Source organism: Oryzias latipes, chromosome 7 (genome assembly GCF_002234675.1).
Source record: "Oryzias latipes chromosome 7, ASM223467v1".
Classification (NCBI taxonomy): domain Eukaryota; kingdom Metazoa; phylum Chordata; class Actinopteri; order Beloniformes; family Adrianichthyidae; genus Oryzias; species Oryzias latipes.
The window spans coordinates 12,121,647-12,142,954 of NC_019865.2; the positions used below are offsets into that span (position 1 = coordinate 12,121,647).

Genomic DNA, 21,308 nt, shown 5'->3' on the forward strand with positions numbered 1-21,308 from the left:
GCATAACAGCTTCCACATTCTCATATTTTTAGGGATTTTCTTTCAAGTAATGAAGCAGAAACTGTTTTTTTTCTTCTCCTTTTTGTTAGATAAGAGAAAATATGTCCCTACACCTCTGCTAAATACAGCACAGGGGTGTCATGACAAGATCAAATGAATCCTTATTATGATAGTTGCATCCTGATTGAGAGTACAATACTTTGATGAAAAATGCTTTTGCTAATGACCTTCATCATACTTTTCACTTGATGATGGTAAAAGTCCCACAAAGCGCTTTGAGATTTTACCTAAAATGTAAAGTGCATTCTAAATAAAATGTATTATTATTATTATTATTAAAGGCACAGAAACAAGCTAATCTGAGCTATCAGGTGGTTTTTCTTCTTCTTCTTTTTTTTAAGTTCTTCTTTTGTGGTTGATAAGACTTAAGAAGCTGTTAACCCACTTAAGTCCAAAGCAACTACTAAAATACTTTAAAGTAACTGTATACTTTTTTGTTCCTGCACCTGGAACCTTACACAAATTTTCAGACTTTTTGCACAATGAATTTATGAAAATTTAGGTGTATGTCATCAGACAGTTTTTGCTTATAAAAACAGACAAAGAAGCATTCTTCTCCTTCTTAAATAGAAAAATGGTGCCTTATAACTAAGGTAAAAAAACAATGAATGAATTACAAGATGTACCAACTGCACAAAAGTTGTGTACTTGTAGTGGACAAACACATATAAAACACCGGTCTATATGGAAATAAAGAGGGGGGGAACACCTTCATGTTGCACCTGTATGGTAACATTTGCTCAGTGTAGATTTTTTTAATGTAAAAAAATAAGAAGTGGCTATAAATAAATATATGAACAAATAAATAAATAAGCCATATAAGATGAAGACATGTCCATAAAAAGAAAGCCTACTTCTTTTCTAATCCATACTGATGTATGTTATACCTCTGCAGTGAGTCTTTTTGTTTTTTTAGGAGATAGGTTGAGATGTTAAAACATATTGGAGTGGCGGTCACGTGCATGTACAATAAAAACAGTAGTTTGACGTGAACGGAAACAATCCAAAACAAATTACAAAATGAGGCTTATATATGTTGTTCTTTCATAAACAAATATGTCTAAATCTAGAGTTACGTCCAGTGAAACGCTGACAAACCGCCCAGCAGGCTCTGATCTCTGTAGTACTTTTCCTTCCCACTTTGATGCAAACTCGGAAGCAGAGAGTTGAATGCCAGCGTCGTGTCTCAGCACGGATCAAATAGGAAGGTAATTAGTTCTCAATCTTTATTCTTGGCGTTTACTGAGTTTGTTTCTGTGTGTGTTTGAGCGCTAATTTGTGGTTTCTGGTGGATTTTAATTTTTTGTCCTAAATGTTTTCCGTGTGTACAAAAAAAAACATGGATGTTTTTCTACCGACTGACTCAACCTTGATGACACTTAGTCCTCCTGATACAATTTTAAAAATGTAATATCACCAATCAGAACTTTCAGAAACCCCCTGCTGGGTTTTATATATCTTTAAAATAAACATTAGCCCACGTGGAATTTTTTTGCATATATTTGCATAGTCTTAGACGACGCTGAAGTTGGCTTCCGATTCACAGCTTCCGATTCGCGAAGGCTTAGCCATACATTTGTGTCAATTTTCTTTGTTTCAAAGTAACAAACCTACTTTTTTTTAATATTCTTACTTATCCTGTGTGGAAATAAGTCTCCTTACCTACATATTTGACCTGCAATAAAATAATTAAGCTTTGAACACTTTTTTGTGCCAATCGGAATTGATCAATTTACAAAGCATCTAACTTAAGAAACGCACTTACACTGCTTCCTACACACACACACACACACACACACACACACCCACACCCACACACACACACAACTACACACACACAATCTAGTCCTTAGTAAGGTGTTTCTCTCTCTCTCTCTACATACGGAATAAACTATAAATAAACTATAAATATATATATATATATATATATATATATATATATATATATATATATATATATATATATATATATATATATATATATATATATATATATATATATATATATACACACATACATACACACACACACACACACATATATATATATAGTTTATTCATCTTACTCATATTGACTTTGTACAATAGTAGAGGATTTTTCAGTCAGGGAGCTAAGGTTTTCTCTCTCACAAAACAAGATAGTTTATTTTAGCATGTGACACAGCAGTCAGTCATAACAATGATCAAACTTTTGACCATAAACATTTTCTTTCTTATAGCAAAAAGCATGGGGGACAGTTTGCAGAGTCAATGGAAAAACTGAAGCATTTTATTGCTGGGTGAGGCTCTTCTTGCAAATGCTGTGTACCTTGAATTTTGAATAGGCTAATGGCCTGTGCAAAGTGGCGCTTTTGCCTTTTATACTATCACTATAGTGAAGGTAAAACATCACACTACATTCTGTGGTTCTAAACTAGAATGAGCCCTTGACTTCTTCCATGGTAAAAGTTAAGACATTTGAGTTGACTGTTGGCACAAAGTAACCATCTGCGGCTAGCCTTTGTTTACACTTTCTCCACTAACTTACAACCCCAGCTCAAGAATTAACGGTGCACCAAAAACAGCGAGTGATATTGGAGCTATCTATCCTTTATCTTTTGAGCCAGATGCCAGCTGAGGCGAGGAAAACGAATGTCAATGTATCTATCCAACCAGTTCGCCCACAAAGCTAATAGATCAACTGAAGATGCCATAAACTTCACTCTCCACACTCTGCTGAATCACCTGGAACACCAGAACATTCTGGAGACCAAACTCTCTGACCTCTGACTCCACCCTCTCATCTTTTCCTGGATTAAAGACTTCCTCACAGACAGTCCACAGACACTCAAACTCGGACCCCACCTTTTCTCCACCCGGACTCTGAGCACAGGCTCTCCACAGGGATGCGTGCTGAGCCCACTCCTGTACAACCTCTACATTGCTGCCTGCAGACCAGCCCACACCAGCAACACTATAATCAGGTTTGCAGACGACACAACCGTGGTGGATCACGGGAGAGGATGAGGGTGCATACCAGGAAAAGGTGTGCAGGCTTTCTGCATCATGCCAGGCCAACAACCTCATCCTAAACCCCACCAAAACCAAAGAAATGATCTTCGACTTAAGGAGACGCAGCAACAACATCTCCAAATCAGTGGCGTGTGCGTGGAGAGGGTCAACAACTTCACCTTCCTGAGCACCACCATATCAGCTGACCTCACTTGGTCTAAGAACACCAAGACCATTCTAAAGAGGCCCAGCAGCCAGCAGCACCTGCACTTCCCGTGGGCACTCAGGAGGAACAACATCAACCAGGAGCTGCTGGTTGATGTCCTACTGCAGAGAGGAAATAACATCCCCATGTGGTTTCTTCTCTCATGGAAGCAAAATGGCAGAAGATCCAAAGAGTGGTGAGTCAGCAGACAGAAATTTCTGCCACTCCTTCCCCTCCCTGACAGGCGTCTGCCAGCCTCAGCAGAGCGATCTGCATCACCAAAGACTGCACCCATTCGGCCCCCCTTCTGTTCAACGTACTGCCCTCCGGCAGAAGCTACTGGTCCATCAGGAAAAAAACCTCCAGACTAAAGAAGCCTTTTCCCTCAGGCAGTCGCCCGACTTCATGCCCATTAACATAGGCACACCATACTCAAGTCACAGATTCCTAGTTTGAATCTGGCTTTTTCAGTTGTTACTCCTTACTTTACTCTTTCTATTTGTGTTATTTATTTCATTTCAGTTTTTTATACATTACCTTTACCCCCTTCTATTAATAAACTGCATTTTTGCACAATTGCATTCCTGTACATTTGAATATTTGTACTTTGTGTCAACCTCCCATTTTTGCACAACTGACATCCTCTGTCTATTTTAGAGCTGCTCAAATCTCATTACCATTTAAAACTGTAATAATGATAAATGATTCAGATTCAAATTTGTCTGCAAGGGGATGTATCAGAATGGAGTGGAGCAGGGAGACTTCGGCATTTCAGTTGCTGCGTCACAACTGTAAGCTTTTTTAAATGTTAGGCTTTTATCTGCTCCTGATCCATAACAATTTGAATAAAGAAATCCTCAGGTGTGATGCTTGAAGTTTAATTGTCTTCATTTACATCCTCCATTATGTGAAAAGTGCTACAGGACCATGTCAAACAGCAAAAACACAATTTTCATTGGAGTTAATCTTTTTTTTTCTTCTTTTTTTTTTAAACTTGTCCTTTCCAACAGCTGAGCAAGCAAATGATAGCTGAAAGCCTTTTGTGTTTGACATCTCTACACATTGCCCTGCCTCCCTCCTGGAAATGCTAACGGTATTGAGTTTTGCTTAATTTTTTTGCAGGCTGGATGTGAAAATGAAAGTGCAATCCCCTCTTAGTATTTTCGCTTTAATTATGTCACAGAATGAGTGCTGTTTAATTAGAAAATGTAAAAGGATTTTAAAGGACTGACATTTAATATTATTTTTGAATAATTTGATGCAGTTAGCTTCTCCCCCCCAAAGTGCATCACAGGCTGACCCCCCCCCCCCCCCATCACCCTTTGGCAACAAAACTCTTACGAAAGGAAAAATAATACAATGCATAGTGAGTTGATGAATTTTTCAAACACACAAAATAAACTTCCCCACATGCCACTCTTCAAAAGAATCTGAGAAGAATCAGAGCCTTCGTTACCACATTGCTTGGTGTTTTTTTGAGAGAAAAAAAAGAGGAAATCTGCAAATCTGCACTAACCTCAACGAGTTAATGTTATAGCTTGCAAGATAGCTAAACATGCCTACAGTGTGGTTTTGAAATGTCTTCTTACTTTTGCAGTTACATTTTTTTTGTCTATGACAGTTAATATATACTGAGAAGGAATCTTTACAAAACTTTTTTTTTCAGGTTGTGCACAGTCCCACAAATGCAGATTCAACAAAAAGTGTCACACCATATGAAAATAATAAATAGACTCCTTCCAATTATAAACATTGTATTCCTAAACAGCGTATGTATGAGACAACCAGACCCATTTTATATACCATATTTTTTGGACTTTGAGATGCATTGGATTAAATGGGGTGAAAAAAACAGTCAAAACTACAAATCTCAGTATAGCACCATCAAACCATCAAGTGGTGCGGGTTTGTAGTTAACTAAAGTGGCACTAAAACATTTTGAACTTTTTTTTAGCTGTGTTTCAGAGATGACTGGTTTGAGGTCCTTAACCCTTGTGCTATCTTAGATGACCCCATCCTTACATTGACGTGTTCTCCCTACCATGACAAAGGTGGATAAAGGTGGAAAGATTTCATGGAATCCATGGACACCAGTGAAGATCACAAATCATTGAAGAAAATAGGTTCAGCGCACTGTCTAGTGGGTCTAGATGACCCAACTCCCAACGTTAAAGTGCCTAGGATAGCACAAGGCTTACATACAACCAGAATTCATGCATAAGGCATCCAAGATTATAAGCCACAGTATCATAATTGTCTAATACTGTATTTATTGTAATATAAAGTGTCAGGGACCCAATGGATTAGCAAAGCAGGTTGGGAAATACAGAATGATATTGAGAAATGTCTTCTAGTAAAAGAGGCAAAAATGGGTTACTATTCAGAGAATGGAGTTGCAGTTATGTCATGGAAAGAAAATAAATATAAGCAATTTGTCTACAGTTAGTCTTATTAAAAACTGGATTTAGAATAATTTTCCTAACTGATATTTAAATGAACCAACATTTCTGCTCCATGGTTGTGGAAGGAACAAATGCTGATCTCCTTCCAAAGGGGAATTAAGATGCAATCATACTTCCTCTTAGGAAGTTTTAGACTGTGAATAACTGTAACATCCTACCTGCTATCTGTTTTATTACGTACCGTAGTTTTGTACCATGTTTACAAAACTGAAATGTTGAAACATTTCAACAGCTCTTTAAAGACCCACATGGTCTTGTGGCATTTTTCTCACGATGGAGGACATGTATAAAGAAAATTCATCTTAAAATTACTTTGCTGAGTTTCCTTTTATTCAAATCTTTGTGAATCAAGAGCAGATACAAAAATGCCATTGTTAAAAGCTTGATTGATGTACAAGTTACTATGGCAAGCCACAAGCTCCGCTTCATTCTGATGCATCCACTTGTAGACTACTAGATCCACGTACACCCTTTTACTCGTCTGAGCTGGCATGTGGCTCTAAACTAATGGCTGGATAGCTCCAATATTGTTCGCCATGTTTGTTGCATCGGTAATGTTAGGTTTGAGTTATGAGGGGCTGTAAGCTAGCAGGAGAGGACATAAACAGATGGGTCATAGGAAACTCAGGTTATTTGATTTTGGCTAATAACAGCATAATCATAATTAAAAGACCACTGGGAACACTTTTTAAAAATAAATCAAAAGATGATCGTCGTTGAACTTTAAATCCCAGCGCAATAATCCTCAGCTACTTGCTTGTGAAACACAACATTCCCCTTCCTTGGTTCAATAAAGTTCATAGTGTCTGTATTTTTAACTGACTTCTTAGGTTCTTCTATTATCAGACAGGGTGGTGTTTTTTTCCCCCACATACCTGACATGTTTCAACGGATGTCTTTCGTATTCGTCAGAGTCATGTCTGATAATAAAAGAACCTAAGAAGTAATTTCTCTTCTTTGCTTGTATCTCTTTAAATGTTTTTATCATCTTCTTTTTAGATGAAAGTCATACATAAGAAAATCATCAAAACCATTGTATTGTCAGCACTGCTTCTGGGGGCGCTGTTTCATTTCTGGAACCCGTGGGCCAGTTTAAGAGTTGACATACGACCAAGAGGAGGGGGTCCGATACAAGAACTCCTTTTTGGAAAAACTGCAAACCTCATCAGGCTTTATCCTGATGTTCCCTCCCACGTTAAAGAAGTTGTGGCACAGTGAGTCAGCGGTCTGTAATACATTGTTTGTCTTATGAAAATGTAGATGTACATTTTCATCTAATTTTGCATATTTCTCTCTGCAGCCATTTGGCTCAAAACACATGTGTGTGCAAAGCAGATGAGAAAACGTTTCACTTGCCTTTGTTAAATCATTTCCTCCCGGGTGTTTGGGCCCAGAATCTACAAAAGGCTTATTTGGAAAACCACCCTGACCCTGAGAGTGTGAAGCGCCGTAGGGCTCAGGAGTACGATAAGTTTAAGATCAGGTAAACCTTTCATTACAACTCTTGGTTTAAACAACAAAAAGCTGCTTTTGAACTACTCCGTCATAGGTTTAAAAGCTTCTATAAATTGTGTTTTATAGTAATATTTCTTGGGAAAAAGTGATATCTTCTGCTAAAATCTCAGTTTATTTCTCAAAATTTGTCGGCGTAATTATCACCAATCAGCTTTCTTTGTACGGCATTTTTCATACAAAATTCACAACACAAAGTGCTTTCCAAAAGCTCAGTGTTATTCATCTTCCCACTTAGAACTGTACATATGTGCACACAACAGTTTGAAAACCATACAGACTACATATCCCGGCCACTTTATTAAGTACACCTTGCTAGTTCCAGGTTGAAACAGAGAGTTTGGTCCATATTGACATGATAGCATCACACAGTAGCTGCAGATTTGTCAGCTGAACATCCGTGATGCCAATTTCCTGTTCTTCCACATCCCAAAGGTGTTCTAATAGGTTGAGATTTGTTCATTGTGGAGGCCATTTGTGTACAGTGAACTCATTGTCATGTTCAAGAAATCAGTCTAAGAGGATTCCAGCCATGGTGCCTTATTTTGCTGGAAGTAGCCATCAGAAGATGGGTACACTGTGGTCAGCAACACTCAGTTAGGCTGTGGCATTGGAATCATGCTCAATTGGTACTTGGGGGCCCAAAGTGTGCCAAAAAAATATCCCCCACACCCTTACACCACCATCAGCAGCCTGAACCGTTGATACAAGGTTCAATGGGTGAATGCTTTCATGTTGTTGACACCAAATTCGGACCCTACTATCCAAATGTGGCAGCAGAAATGGAAACTCATCAGACCAGGAAATGTTTTTCCAATCGTCTGTTGTCCATTTTTCTTTATTTAATTAGTTAATATTTATTTGACCAGAGACGGTGCACATTAATGAAAATTTCTGTAAATGTACCAGCTTTAGCTTCAAAGTTAATTTTCAACTGTAGTCCCTGTGGAAGGTGTCGGTTTGCCTACAATAAACACCAAAGACACATCAAATCGACAATAAGAATGACTAATTTCCTGTTCTTAGCTGACAGGAGTGGCACTTGGTGTGAATATCTGTTGCTGTAGCCCATCTGCCCTTGTGCATTCAGAGATGTTCTTCTGCAGACTTCTGTTGTAACCAATGGTTATTTGAGTTACAGTTGCCTTTCTTCAATTGGAACCAGTCTGGCCATTCTCCTGTGATCTTAACATGGCATTTCCAAACAAAACTGCCACCGCTCACTTGATATTTTCTCTTTTTCAGACCCTTCTCTTTAAACCCAAAAACCAAAGTCACTTAGATCACCTTTCTTCCCCATCCTGATGCTCAGTTTGAAATGCAGCAGATCGTCCTGAACCCTGTCTACATGCCTAAAAACATTGAGTTGCTAATGTGTGTGTGATTTGCAGATTTTCAAAATTTGCTTTAATGAGCAGTTGAATAGGAGTGCTTGACAAAGTGGCTGGTGAATGTAGTTCGCTACATGAATCAAAGATGAGTCAACAGAAACCACAGAATATAAAAATTACTAATTCAGGAAGTGGTTACTCCTCACTTACACAGGCCTTCTGCTCCCCCCACAAATGAGTGTTTTTGAGAAATATGACACCATTCTTTAGACTTTTCTTTTTGGTTTTAGACAGTTTTTGTCCAAGAAGCAGTATTTTAGCAAAAGAATAATTTATAAAGTGCAATTGTTCTCACTTTTGAAAGCATAGAGAAGAATACATTTCTTTTTAAATTCTTGTTTGTATTTAAATACAGAAATTATGCGATTCTCATTGCACACATGTGTTGAAGGTCTTCAAGTCCTGCAGATTTGCTGATTGTGGCTGAGGCCAACAACCCCCTCCAGTATCCTACACAAGGAGTGGAGGTTCAGCCCCTCAAAACCATCATCATTCCTGGTAATGACATATTTTGCATGAAACTACCAAAATATATATATTTTTTAAAGTTTTTATTGTTTTATCACTTGTCAGTTAAAAGGGGGCATAATGTTTTTTTTTCCAAGATAATTTACTACAGTGTTCAAAAGGCCTATCAACCTTAAAACGCTAGCAAAAGCCCAGTACTGTCGCTTTATTTGGGTTCTGCAAAGGTTTGGATTTTGCTAAGCAGTACAGATGTGCATGGTGAAGTGGTATTATAGACCTTTGTTTTTTTCACTTCTCAACCAGTTTCACATCATGCATCATTTCCTTGTCCTTTTGAAATGACAAGTACAAAAAACTATTAACAATGACAAATGCTGAAGTGGCAAACAGTTAAGTAGTACACGTTTGCAAAAGAAAAAAAAGACATCATGTTTCCCTTTTTTTATTTATTTTATTTTAATCATCCTTCTTTATTACTCTGTGATGACATTTTTTTCCTACTAACTGTTCTCTCTTTGTAGGTTTGAGTCTCAAGCTGAATAAAAGATCTAACTATTTGGTGGTTATTTGTCTATTTACAACTTTGGATTTCATATTATGTTTGACTCACAATGAATTAAATGTTTTTTTTTTTTTCTTCTTTCAAATAGGTTAATTTGACAGCACAGCTAGGGACTTTTGATGTGGCTGCCACAGTGGAAGGAGTGTCCCTGAAGGGAGAAGGGGAGAAGCACATTACACTTTCAGGCACCCACCTGTCTGCTCTGAACCGACAGCTACAGTTCGTTACCTATACAAGCGTCGTGTTTCATCCCAAAACGGCAGACTCAGGTGATCATACAAATCTTTTTTACCACTTATAAAAGCCTTTTTGTTGTTGGTTGTTGATGTTGAAAAAAGATGCAAATATTTTAATAAATGATACAATAATTCACTTTATTTCAGACTCAGATGCGAACCATAAAAAAAGACAGATACAGCAAATAATGATAAATAAACAAATAAAAAATAACAGTTTACAGCCATTTAAAAAGACTATAATCTCTGTGCACAGTTTTCCTCAAGGTGGAGGTGTAGCGGAATGAGCTTCTTTTGGGATCATATTTAACATACACCATAACAAAAAAATGGGAGGGGTGTAAAGTGAATGTTTGCCAGCTAAGAGTCATGGTCAGACTCATCGTTCTATCTCTCTGAGCTTCTCAGTTTCTTAGACTATAAGATCAAATTTCATTGGTTGTCTGTAACATACATTTTGATACTAGAGGTGTTCTAAACAATAGGTCTCAAACTCTGGAACCCTCTGTCTCTACACTATTGATTTGGCTGCGGGTTATAATACTCACCTGAAGGTCTGATTTGATTTGACAGGCTTTTTCCTAATTGAGGGGTATTTATAAGATTTTGTAATTTTATTTTTATTCTGTCATTGCAGTAATATGTTTTGTAACTCATTTTATCCTGGAAAATGTTTATATCATTTTGACCTTTTCTGTTAAGTACTATGTGATCATTTCTGGGAAAAGTGGCTTTGCCTTTACAAAAACTTGACTTACTTGCTCACTATGTCATAGGATTTTTTGATAAACCTCCAGGTGATAATTTCCAAAGAAAAATGAACATTACATCAGAAGAAACTAATTTGTGATGGAAATGGTTACATTCTAAGAAATGGAGTAATACAAATGTTTAAAATGTAGTCAAGGATTGGATAGAAATTTTATTCAACAGTTAAAAAGCGTGACAAAGAAGTAATGCATCATTTAAAACATTTTCAAACTGTCATTTTTGGTGATTTCTCTTTTTGAATCACAGCATCTTTTTTTAAGTTGTGAAATAACCTCCTGCTGTCTTGACTTTGCATTTATTTTGGGTTTCTTTTTGTTCCACAGTTCAGTTTGCAACTGAAGATTATCAGGCATTCTTTACCATCAAAATTGGACATAAGACCATCCCAAAACTTTACAACTCTGGATACAGTGGAGGTTTGTGAGCACTTTTTATAACCCAGTTGCAAACTATATTACCAAAAGTATTTGCTAACTTGTCTTTACTTGCATATGAACTAAAGTTCCATCCCATTCCTAACTCAAAGAGTTTGATATGATGTCGGTCCACCTTTTGCAGCTATTACAGCTCCAACTCTTCTAGGAAGGTTGTCCACAAGGTTGAGGGGTGTGATTCTAAACATTTTTGACCATTCTTCCAAAAGCGTATTTGTGATATCACACACTGATGTTGGTCTCTTAGTCTCCACTCAAATTCATCCCAAGGCTGTTTTATCGGGTTCAGATCAGGACTCTGTGCAGGTCAGTCAGGTTCATCCACACAAGACTCTGTTACCCATGTCTGTCTGGACTTTGCTTTGTGCACTGGTGCACAGACATGTTGGAAGAGGGTTGGGAGCATGGAATTGTTCAAAATGTTTTGGTATCCTAACACATTCAGAGTTCCTTTCACTAGAATGAAGCCCAAGTCCTGGAAAAAAAAAACCTACACCATAATTCCTCCTCAACCAAATGTCACACTTGGCACAAAGCAGTCTGAAATGTACCGTTCTCCTGTCAACCTCCAAATCCAGATTGCCAAATGGAAAAGCATGATTCATCACTCCAGAGAACGTGTCTCAACAGCGCTAGACGTGTCTCAACAGTGGCGGCGTGCTTTACACCACTGCATCAATTGCTTTGCATCACACTTGGTGATGTGTGGCTCAGCTGCTTGGCCATTGAAACCCATTCCATGAAGCTCTCTGCATGCTGTACTTGGGCTAATCTGAGGGTCCTATACATTTTGGAGGTCTATAGCAACTGACTGTGCAGAAAGACGGGAACCTACCGATACGAAGCCCATCGAGACGACTGTTGTGAATTTGGGCTATACAAATAAAATTGAATTGAATTGAATTGAACCTCTTTGCACTATGCGCTTCAACATCCGCCGACCCCTGTCTGTCAGTTTACGTGGTCTACCACTTGGTGGCTGAGTTGCTGTTGTTCCCAAACTCTTCCATTTTTGTATGATAGATCTTACAGTTGACAGTGGAATATTAAGGATCAAGGAAATTTTCACGACTGGACTTGTTGCACAGATAGCATCCTATGACAGTTCCACGCTGGAATTCAGTGACCTCCTGAAAGCATTTTTACAAATATTTGTTAAAACAGTCTGCATGCCTGAGTGCTTGATTTTATACACCTGTGGCCACACCAAGTGATTAGGACACCTAATTCTGATCATTTGGATGGATGAGCCAATACTTTTGGTAATAAAGAGTATGATGTGATGTCTTGCTGTGCCGCTACTGACATTTATTTGTTTTTTTATTGTTTTTTACTTAAGAGTACAACATTACTGCTCTGGTTACCATTGCCACCAAGACCTTTCTGCGCTATGACAAACTCAAAGATCTCATCGACAGCATTCGGCAGTATTATCCCACTGTCACCATAGTGATCGCAGATGACAATGAACACCCTCAGCCAGTTACTGGTCCTCACATTGAACACTATATTATGCCCTTTGGAAAGGTAAAGAGATTGCATATATTCTATTTGTGTCTTTCATTCTGATATTCAAGCAGTGAATTTGAAACGTGTTGCCCTTCCCTTTCACTGCACAGGGCTGGTTTGCAGGGAGAAATCTGGCAGTGTCTCAAGTGACTACCAAGTATGTGCTATGGGTGGATGATGATTTCATCTTTACTGCCAACACTAAGTTGGAAAAGATGGTTGACATCCTGGAGAGGACCACTCTGGACCTGGTGAGAATATTGTTTAAGCAATAGTCAAATGAGAGGAGGTGCTAAACACTGCAAAAAGTTTAGCCATTAGACCACAGTTTAGGTCACATGACTGCCTTCCCAATACTCACTTATTTAAATCACACCTACTGTATATTTGCATTCTTGCAAATATATGAAACACGACAGACAGTACCTGTATTTCTCAAAGATTTTATTCTTCTCTAGCTCACAGGGAGAATCAACGTGCAGCTGACAAACTGTTTAGCTAGTGCAAAACTTTACATAAAGAAGTAAAGGTCAGACACTACCACCACACTTTCCTGTTAGAAAATAAAGCTCCTCTTATCTAGAGAAAGATTTGTTTCCTGTTTTTTTAACTATTTGTGATGCAACAACATTTGCTTGGCCAAGCAACAGTCTTATCTGAGGATGAGGATGTTGCCTTGGTTGAGCTGCTGTCTGCAAACACAAGTCATATAAGCATAAAAAGACACACTGAAATATTTTGTCCATTTTACTAGGTGATTAAAAAATGTAAAAAGAAAATATTTTTAAAAAGAAGGCTCCTTCATCCACTACAGAATGAAGGAGCACTTAAAAGCTCACCAATTCATCACAGGGCAACTTGTAGGATGAACTTTACATGATGGTTAGATTAGGTAACTCTGCAATACATTTCAGTCAGACAACTCATGCAGTAAAGAAGATTTATTTCCATATTTCTTTTAGTTTGGTATAAGGCTCTGTTCAGATAGATAAAACAAAGATCTCCATAGAAAACTTTGGGTATTAAACTACCCCTAACGGAGCTCAAAGGGGGAAGCCGGGGAGGAGGGTGGGGTGATGAACACAGAGCTCGCAGAAATGGAGAAGAGGGATTGGACCACACACCTGGAATTGAAGTAGGACGCTAAACAAGTGAGTTAATTAGACTGAATCGCCCGCGGGAAGGAGTAACCAGGTAGACGCACTGCTCGAGTTACCTGCCTGAAATACTCCCAGGGTCGTTCATGTATGCAAAAAGCTATTAAAAGTGTTCTGCCATTAAGACAAAAAGAATCAGCTCTTAGACTAGCAAATATGCATAATTATATATCTCTGAGGACCTTTTAGATCTCGTTTTTTGTAAATACCCAATCTTTTAAAAATTGTGGTTTTTGAGTTTTGAAAGATGTACTTGTGCCATTTTTCTCAGAGGCTAATATCTGATGAACTACTGTCACTCTGCAGAAACTACTGGTTCAGTTGTGTTGATGAACTTGTCCAACTACCAACCAGAGCAGGGTCACTTGTTCTACAGTTTTCTGCAGCAAGGGGTTAATACGATTTTAGTGAATGCCATGTGACCGCTCAACTACTAGACCACATATATAAGCTTGTGCACCCACTAGATTTTGCAAGACAAAGTTTCAAGTTGAACGGCACCAACGACCAAAGTTTACCTCACCAACATCAACAGAAGTTTGAAAATGGCAATTGAGCAGGACACAGTCAAATTAAAGCTCTGTTGGGTTTACGCAATAATTCTCTGTAAACAAGCACAGTTTCATCTCTAAAGAAAGCATCCATCCATTCATTTTCTTAACCCACTTTATAATGCCGAACCTTGTCCTGGACACCTGGACAGGTCGCCAGTTTGTCACAGTGCTCTAAAGAAATCAAAACAGCAAATTTATAAAGTATCCCCCACACCCCTAGAATTTTAATGAATAGTGATTAATTGAAAAAGAAAAATAATTTTAAAATCTTTAGGAGCCACAATGAACATCAATTTATTAAAATCAGACTTTTTGAAATGGGAGTCGATGGTGACTTGCTTTCTGTAACTTTCCCACTGTGGTTTTTCATGGAAGTGCAACGTCGGATAATTCCTGATTTGTGTCATACTCAGAAATTAAGAGAAGGGCCTGGAGCTAGACACACTCCTGAGACTGTTTGTTTGAGGATTCCAGCTAGATCCTTCCTGTATGGATTTTTTATATTCTCCCTGAACATGCATGGTTTTCTCTTACTGATTCATTGGTGATTCTTTTTTATTTATTTACACTCTGTCTTTTTTTACATTAAAGGTGAGATGATTGATCATGTTCTATGTGACTAAGTAGTCCACCAGTTCTCTGTAATTAGCCTCTTAGAAACCACTGATGTACTCAACGAAGGCAAAGGGATTCAAAATTTTAAACAGGTTTTATGTGTTCTGGGTAAAGGTAAAAAGAGAGCACAACCTCCTCAGCAGCTTCTATGATGCTAACCAATTTCTCAGTCTTTACAGATTTTTATTCTCACAAACTGGTTTATCTGTCACTGACAGGGATCTAAGCTGGAGGAGGAGGGCTGATCTTTGCATTATCTGGCAGTTATTACTTGGAATCAGATGTTGCAACTAGGCGTTTCCCAACAGGATAAGCCTATTTCGCCATTTTTACAACACTTCAACAGCCAGTGGTTGTGTCATCATTACTAAATCAACAAACACACATGACTAGACTATTATGACCTCCTAAGGTTCAAAAACATTCAAACCCTAAAAACATTTGGTTCCTTGTAAAGTGAAAAAATATCCAAAGTAAGCAGAGCCAGCACAGCTAAACACCTTAAATTCTGTGTCAATTACTAGTAACCAGAAGAACAACATTCCAATCCCATATGGAGGTAAAGATGACCCTCCTCAATTCCATCAAATGCTAACCCAAACAGTTGTTATTTTTGATGTTTCCAATAGAAAAAAAGGATTTCTAGTAATAAAATAGTTGTAAATGATTGTCGTATTCTCAGATGTGATCTTTGACCAAGGCAGACCACTACGACAGAAAAAAAGTGCTTTTTGTGGTATGTGACTGAATATTGTATTGAATCAAATCATGAAGTCTCATATATGAAAACAGGTGTCTTGGTTCAGGTTTGCTGCTCACATTGACTTTTGACTGAAAATAATCCCAACATGATCCCAACTTCCTCAAACGTAATTACGGTAGTTTAAAGAATCCTCACCTTTTTTCACTTTTCAAATGCAGAGGCGTTTTCTTCAGCTCTTTCGCTATTGGTGCTTAGACAAGTGCATCTGTATACAGCCTAACATTTTATTGTAAAATAAAAAACAAAAAGAAAGTAAAAGAATGCTGTTTGAATGGCCCAGTTCATAGAAGTTGCTCATTCCTCGTTTGAATCCTGTTATTTTTGCTTGTTATGCAATGCTCAATTACTTTTAGTTGATTGCCCGCAAACCCTAACCAAATTACACGTGCAGCATTTGTGTGCACGTGTAATTTTGCCCTCTTTATTAGGAATCTTTGTAAATGTGGCCCTGTGTCTTCAAAATACTTGGACGTGATTTCTTTCAAATAATTATTTTATTCGTATCCTAACGTTTTTTTTTTTTTACTTTTATTTTTTACGTTAGGATTTAAACATTATATTTATCTTTCCTATTTAACATTGTCTATCGTGTCTTCAGTCAGCTGTCTGCATCAGGGAGGCTGTCGGTTCTGGCTGTCTGATCCCCTAATCCCCACTTTTTTAATCTGTTTAATTAATACACGGTTTAGATTGTTTATAATGTTGCACTAAATTAGGTGTTTTTGCTAGGTTGTGGTTACTGCAGCAGCCTCATTGTGGCCATGAGAAAGAAACCGGGCTTCAGTTTATGCGATTAGGCTTTAAAAACTCTGTGCCTGCTGGGATAGGGTGCAGAGGGGAGGTGGCGAGTAAACAGTGGGTGCGATACTTCATAGGTTAATTGGTTACTCTAAATTGTCCATAGGTGTGAATGTGAGTGTGCATGGGTGTGTGATATGTGTCCCTGCAAGAGACAGGATGTCCCCTGCCCTCGCCAACGAGCTGTTAGGATAGGCTCCGGCAGCCCCGTGATCCTGAAAGGGACAAAACAGGTTTAGAAAATGAATGAATGCTGAAAAAGGATGAATAAATAAGTGACATTGTAATGTAAGAAAACTCATAAAAGCATAGACAAAGTAAAATACACCAGCAGAGCCTGGCTATAAAAAGGGTTTTTAAGAATTTTTTTAACAAGAAGCTTTTTCTATTTCAATATTGAAACTGTGCAACATCATTTTTTATTATTATTCTAATTAATTTAGTTTTGAAAACACTACAAGTGGAAAATATTGGCCAGAGAAATTGAGTGTTGGAACTCAACATAGTTAAAAACTGGTTTTCACCTAGTTAACCGGTTTGTTTGCAGGTTGGCGGCGCCGTGAGGGAGGTAACTGGATACTCTGCCACATTCCGACACACCATTTCAGTTGACGAAGGAGGACCTGAGGGTGACTGTTTGCACATACGTCTTGGATACCATCATGTCATTGAGGGATTTCCCAACTGTGTGGTCGCAGATGCCGTCATCAACTTCTTCATGGGACGGACAGACAAAATACTGCAGGTTGGCTTTGACCCCCGGCTGTCACGAAGAGGCCACTTAGGTAAGTATTCTCCTGTCAAAGGAACTTGACAGGAGAAAGGAACTAAAAGAGAAAAAAAAATACTAAATGATTATAAATAATTTTTTTGTTATTTCAGAGTTTTTCATTGATGGACTGGGCCTCCTCCACATTGGCTCGTGTAGTGATGTCATAATAAACCACGCATCTAAGATTATCCTTCCTTGGAAAAAAACTGACAAGCACAAAGCGTATGAAAAATTCCGATACAGTGTCCAAAATAATATTTCCAATGAAATCTTTTACTTTAAGTACAGATTTCAGTGCTTGACCAGTCAGTGAAAGCAAGCCTCAAGAGTTCTTGATTTTCTTTGTTTTTTTACAAATCTTTGACAGACAAAAATACAGTTTTTACCGTGTAAACACCAAGAGCTGCCCACTCTTTGCATGTGTCTGTGGTTTTGGAACAGCACTGTGCATTTAGTCAAATAAATCACTGAAACTTGATTGCCAGAAGAAAACCTTGACAGGTTTTAAAGAAGGTTATATAAACCTATTCTAGGTCCATCAACTTTTCCAAAGTCCATGTTGTATGAAACCCTGATATATAAAGTAAAAACAAAGGTGTAGTTAAACAAAAACACTTTTCAGTTGTTTTTTTTTTTACTTTAATTAAAGTGATTGTTTTTCTGGAAAAAGTAAATATCTTCAAGAAAAAAAATCCTATTTTAGAAGTCTACATTCAGTCAGGCTGTCATTGCAAAACTTCTCCACAAGATGGAAACATAACAAAGCAAAAGCACACAATTTAAAAAGGCCTCAAATCTATTAGAAAAGGGGAACTTCCTGTTGTGATTAATTGTCCCTGAATACATATGTTGTAGAATACATTAAAAAATTAACCGTCGTTTTTGTACTATTCTATTGTAATGTTGTTTTGTTAACCATTGTTGCTGTAAATGGAATTTGCTAATGAGTCCATTTGTGCACCAAAAAGCTTTGCTTTTGTCTTAGGTGTAAGCACATTAGGTAGGGAAGCCTAATTTTTGTGTTTTGTTCAAACAATAATTGTAATGAAACATTTGCGGTTTAATAAAAGTCTTTTACTTGCTGACCCTGATTGAGAAGCTTACTGTTTTTTTTTAAACATGCGCCTTTGTGTACTTGTGTTTGCAGGCCAGGCTGTAGCATCTGGCTTTGTAGATATTTGGCCAGATCCACACACACCGTGTTCTAATTGAAGTGGACTATTTCCTGCCAATTAGTGAAACACTCCTCAAGCTTTAAAGGCAAAACCCAAAGGGTATGGTGTCTGGAGGCCTCTTTGAATTATGCGCAGGAAAAAAATATAATAATTTGGCTACCTTCATAACATCAAGCAAGGAAATAATTAGATGAGTTTTTATATTTATCATATTTTTCCTTGTTTTGAACTCTTCTTGTAGTTTATATCAGGTCAAGGTTTTACAGTGTTGAAGTGAATATTCGGAGGATTATCAGCTGCTGGACTGCAGGGGGCAGCATGGGATTGTACGTAAAACATCAGGTTTGATTAATCCAACAGATTTTTTTTCATCATCAAATGTAAATTACTACATATACCCGCAAACTATTGTGATATTATTCCTTATCCTAAAACTAAAGTGTTTCATTTTTTGTTATTTACATAAATGCACATTTACAGCTTTTCACCTTGTTCTGAAAAATTCAATTCAATTCAATTTTATTTGTATAGCCCAAAATCACAACAACAGTCGTCTCGATGGGCTTCGAAGTAAAACATGAAATCAAAAGGATCACGAATACAAAGAGTTCAATAGAAAAATACTAAAATGAACTAACAAACTGACTAAGCTATACTGGCATCCCTGCCCTTAGACCCCCCTTCGCGGTAAGGAAAAACTCCCAAAAAAACCGGATTCCGGAAAAAACGAAGAAACCTCAGGGGTGCCCACATGAAGGAGGGATCCTCCCCCAGGACGGACAGGCGATTTACCAGAACTCTTAGAGAAGAATTAACTTATCTAAATCTACAACTACATATATAAAAGTCCAGCAGACGAGCTTTATCCAGCCGTGGTTGTGGGGACAGTCAAAGGCGCGAGTCGAGCCGGAGACAGGAACCACAGCCAGGTGTAGGAGCAGGAGCAGAGACGAGGTACTCGGTCAGGCACAGAGCAGAGACGAGCCAGAGATGAGCCAGAGGCAGGATCCACAGCCAGGTGTAGGAGCAGGAGCAAAGGCGAGGTAAACGGTCAGGAACTGGAGCACGGATGAGCCAACTGGAGTCTGGAAGCACTCCCACTCCCCAGGAGGGGAGAGGAAAAGAGGGACAATACATGAATCGCACTGCACCAAACAGAGGCATGGAGAACTAAATAATAAATTATGATCAAGAATAGAGGAGAGGAAGGGTAGAAGTAAAAAAGGAAAGAGGACAGAACCCCAGTGCACCATAGTTACCCCAGCTTCAACTTCTAGCAGCCTTTTAAAAGAAATAGTTTTTATTAAGTTTAATTTAAACAAACTAACATTAAGTTAAATAATCTCTGAATACTAACTAGTCTGACAATAAGCCTGTCCAAAGAGGAACGTTTTCAGTCTAGCTTTGAATGTAGAAACTGTGTCGGCCTCTCTTACATGAGCTGGGAGTTTATTCCATAAGACAGGGGCTTGGTGGCTAAACGCTCTACCTCCAACCGTACTTTTACTAATTCTAGGAACCACAAGCAGTCCTGCATTTTGCGAGCGAAGTGTTCTGATTGGTTGGTAAGGGACTATGAGGTCCTTAATATAGGACGGGGCCATTCCATGTAAGGCCTTATAGGTTAACAGGAGGATCTTGAACTTAATTCTAGAATCAACTGGGAGCCAATGGAGCGAAACTAACACAGGAGTGATGTGATCTCTTCTGCTGGTTCCAGCTAACAATCTAGCAGCTGCGTTCTGAACAAGCTGGAGACTTCTTAAGGAACTCTTAGGACACGCTGCTAACAAGGAGTTACAGTAATCCAGCCTCGACGTAACAAATGCATGGATGAGTTTTTCAGCATCACTCTTAGAAAGTATATTTCTGATCTTAGCAATATTCCGCAGGTGAAAAAAGGCAGTTCTACATGCCTGAGATATGTGAGCCTTAAATGATAAATCCTGGTCAAGTAAAACCCCAAGGTTTCTAACTGTGGAATTGGGGGCTATACTTATACCATCCAGGGAGACTATCTGAGCAGACAGAGCATCTCTGAGGTTTTTAGGACCAAGTATAATGACCTCAGTTTTTTCTGGGTTCAAGAGGAGGTAATTAATTGTCATCCAGGTCTTGATGTCACTGATGCAGGCGTTCAGTTTCTCTATCTGGTCATTCTGGTCAGGCTTCATGGATAAATACAACTGCGTATCGTCGGCATAACAATGAAAATTAATGCTGTGTTTCCTGATTATGTTTCCTAGGGGTAACATATAAAGCGTAAACAGGATCGGTCCCAAGACTGAGCCCTGTGGGACTCCATAGTTGACTCGAGTCAACTATGACTAAAAAGTGCCGTACCTCACATTCGTCAACATGTTTCGCAAACCCCAAAAAAGAAAGAATATACATTTTAAAAGGTAAATCATGTACCCCTAGTTTCCATAATTGTGGTACATGATATTTGGATTCATTCATTCATCTTTTAAACCCGTTTGTCACTTTTGGGGTCACGGGGCTGCTGGAGCCTATCCCGGCCACTCGTGTGCAAGAGCAGGGGACATCCTGGACAGGTCGTCAGTCCGTCGCAGGGCCAAAAGTCACACATCCATGCACTCTCACATTCATACCAAGAGACAATTTAGAGTAACCAGTTAACCTATGAAGCATGTTCTTGGATGGTGGGAGGAAGCTGGAGTACCTGGAGAAAACCCACGCATGCAGGGTGAGAACATGCAAACTCCACACAGAAAGGGCTCCACAGTGGCGCTGTGGTTACCTCTCTTGATTCACAGCAAGCAAGAAGACCCCTGGTTCAAGTCCCAGCTGGGGGACCTGAAACAACACCAATGGTGGACCTTTCTGTATGGATATTTTACTTAAAGGAAAAA

At 38.5% G+C, this 21,308-nt stretch overlaps 1 protein-coding gene across 1 annotated transcript; it reads left to right on the top strand.

Moving 5' to 3' along the window:
- Positions 1–1,211: 1,211 nt before the first annotated feature.
- LOC101171003 (beta-1,4 N-acetylgalactosaminyltransferase 1) lies at positions 1,212–18,351 on the top strand. Its single transcript, XM_020704642.1, has 12 exons — positions 1,212–1,268; positions 2,280–2,339; positions 6,718–6,932; positions 7,019–7,201; positions 9,013–9,119; positions 9,611–9,648; positions 9,740–9,920; positions 10,982–11,074; positions 12,432–12,619; positions 12,712–12,852; positions 17,036–17,273; positions 17,371–18,351. Exons 3-12 carry the CDS (start codon positions 6,718–6,720, stop codon positions 17,571–17,573), a joined length of 1,587 nt encoding a protein of 528 aa, XP_020560301.1. The 5' UTR covers positions 1,212–1,268; positions 2,280–2,339; the 3' UTR covers positions 17,574–18,351.
- Positions 18,352–21,308: the final 2,957 nt, after the last annotated feature.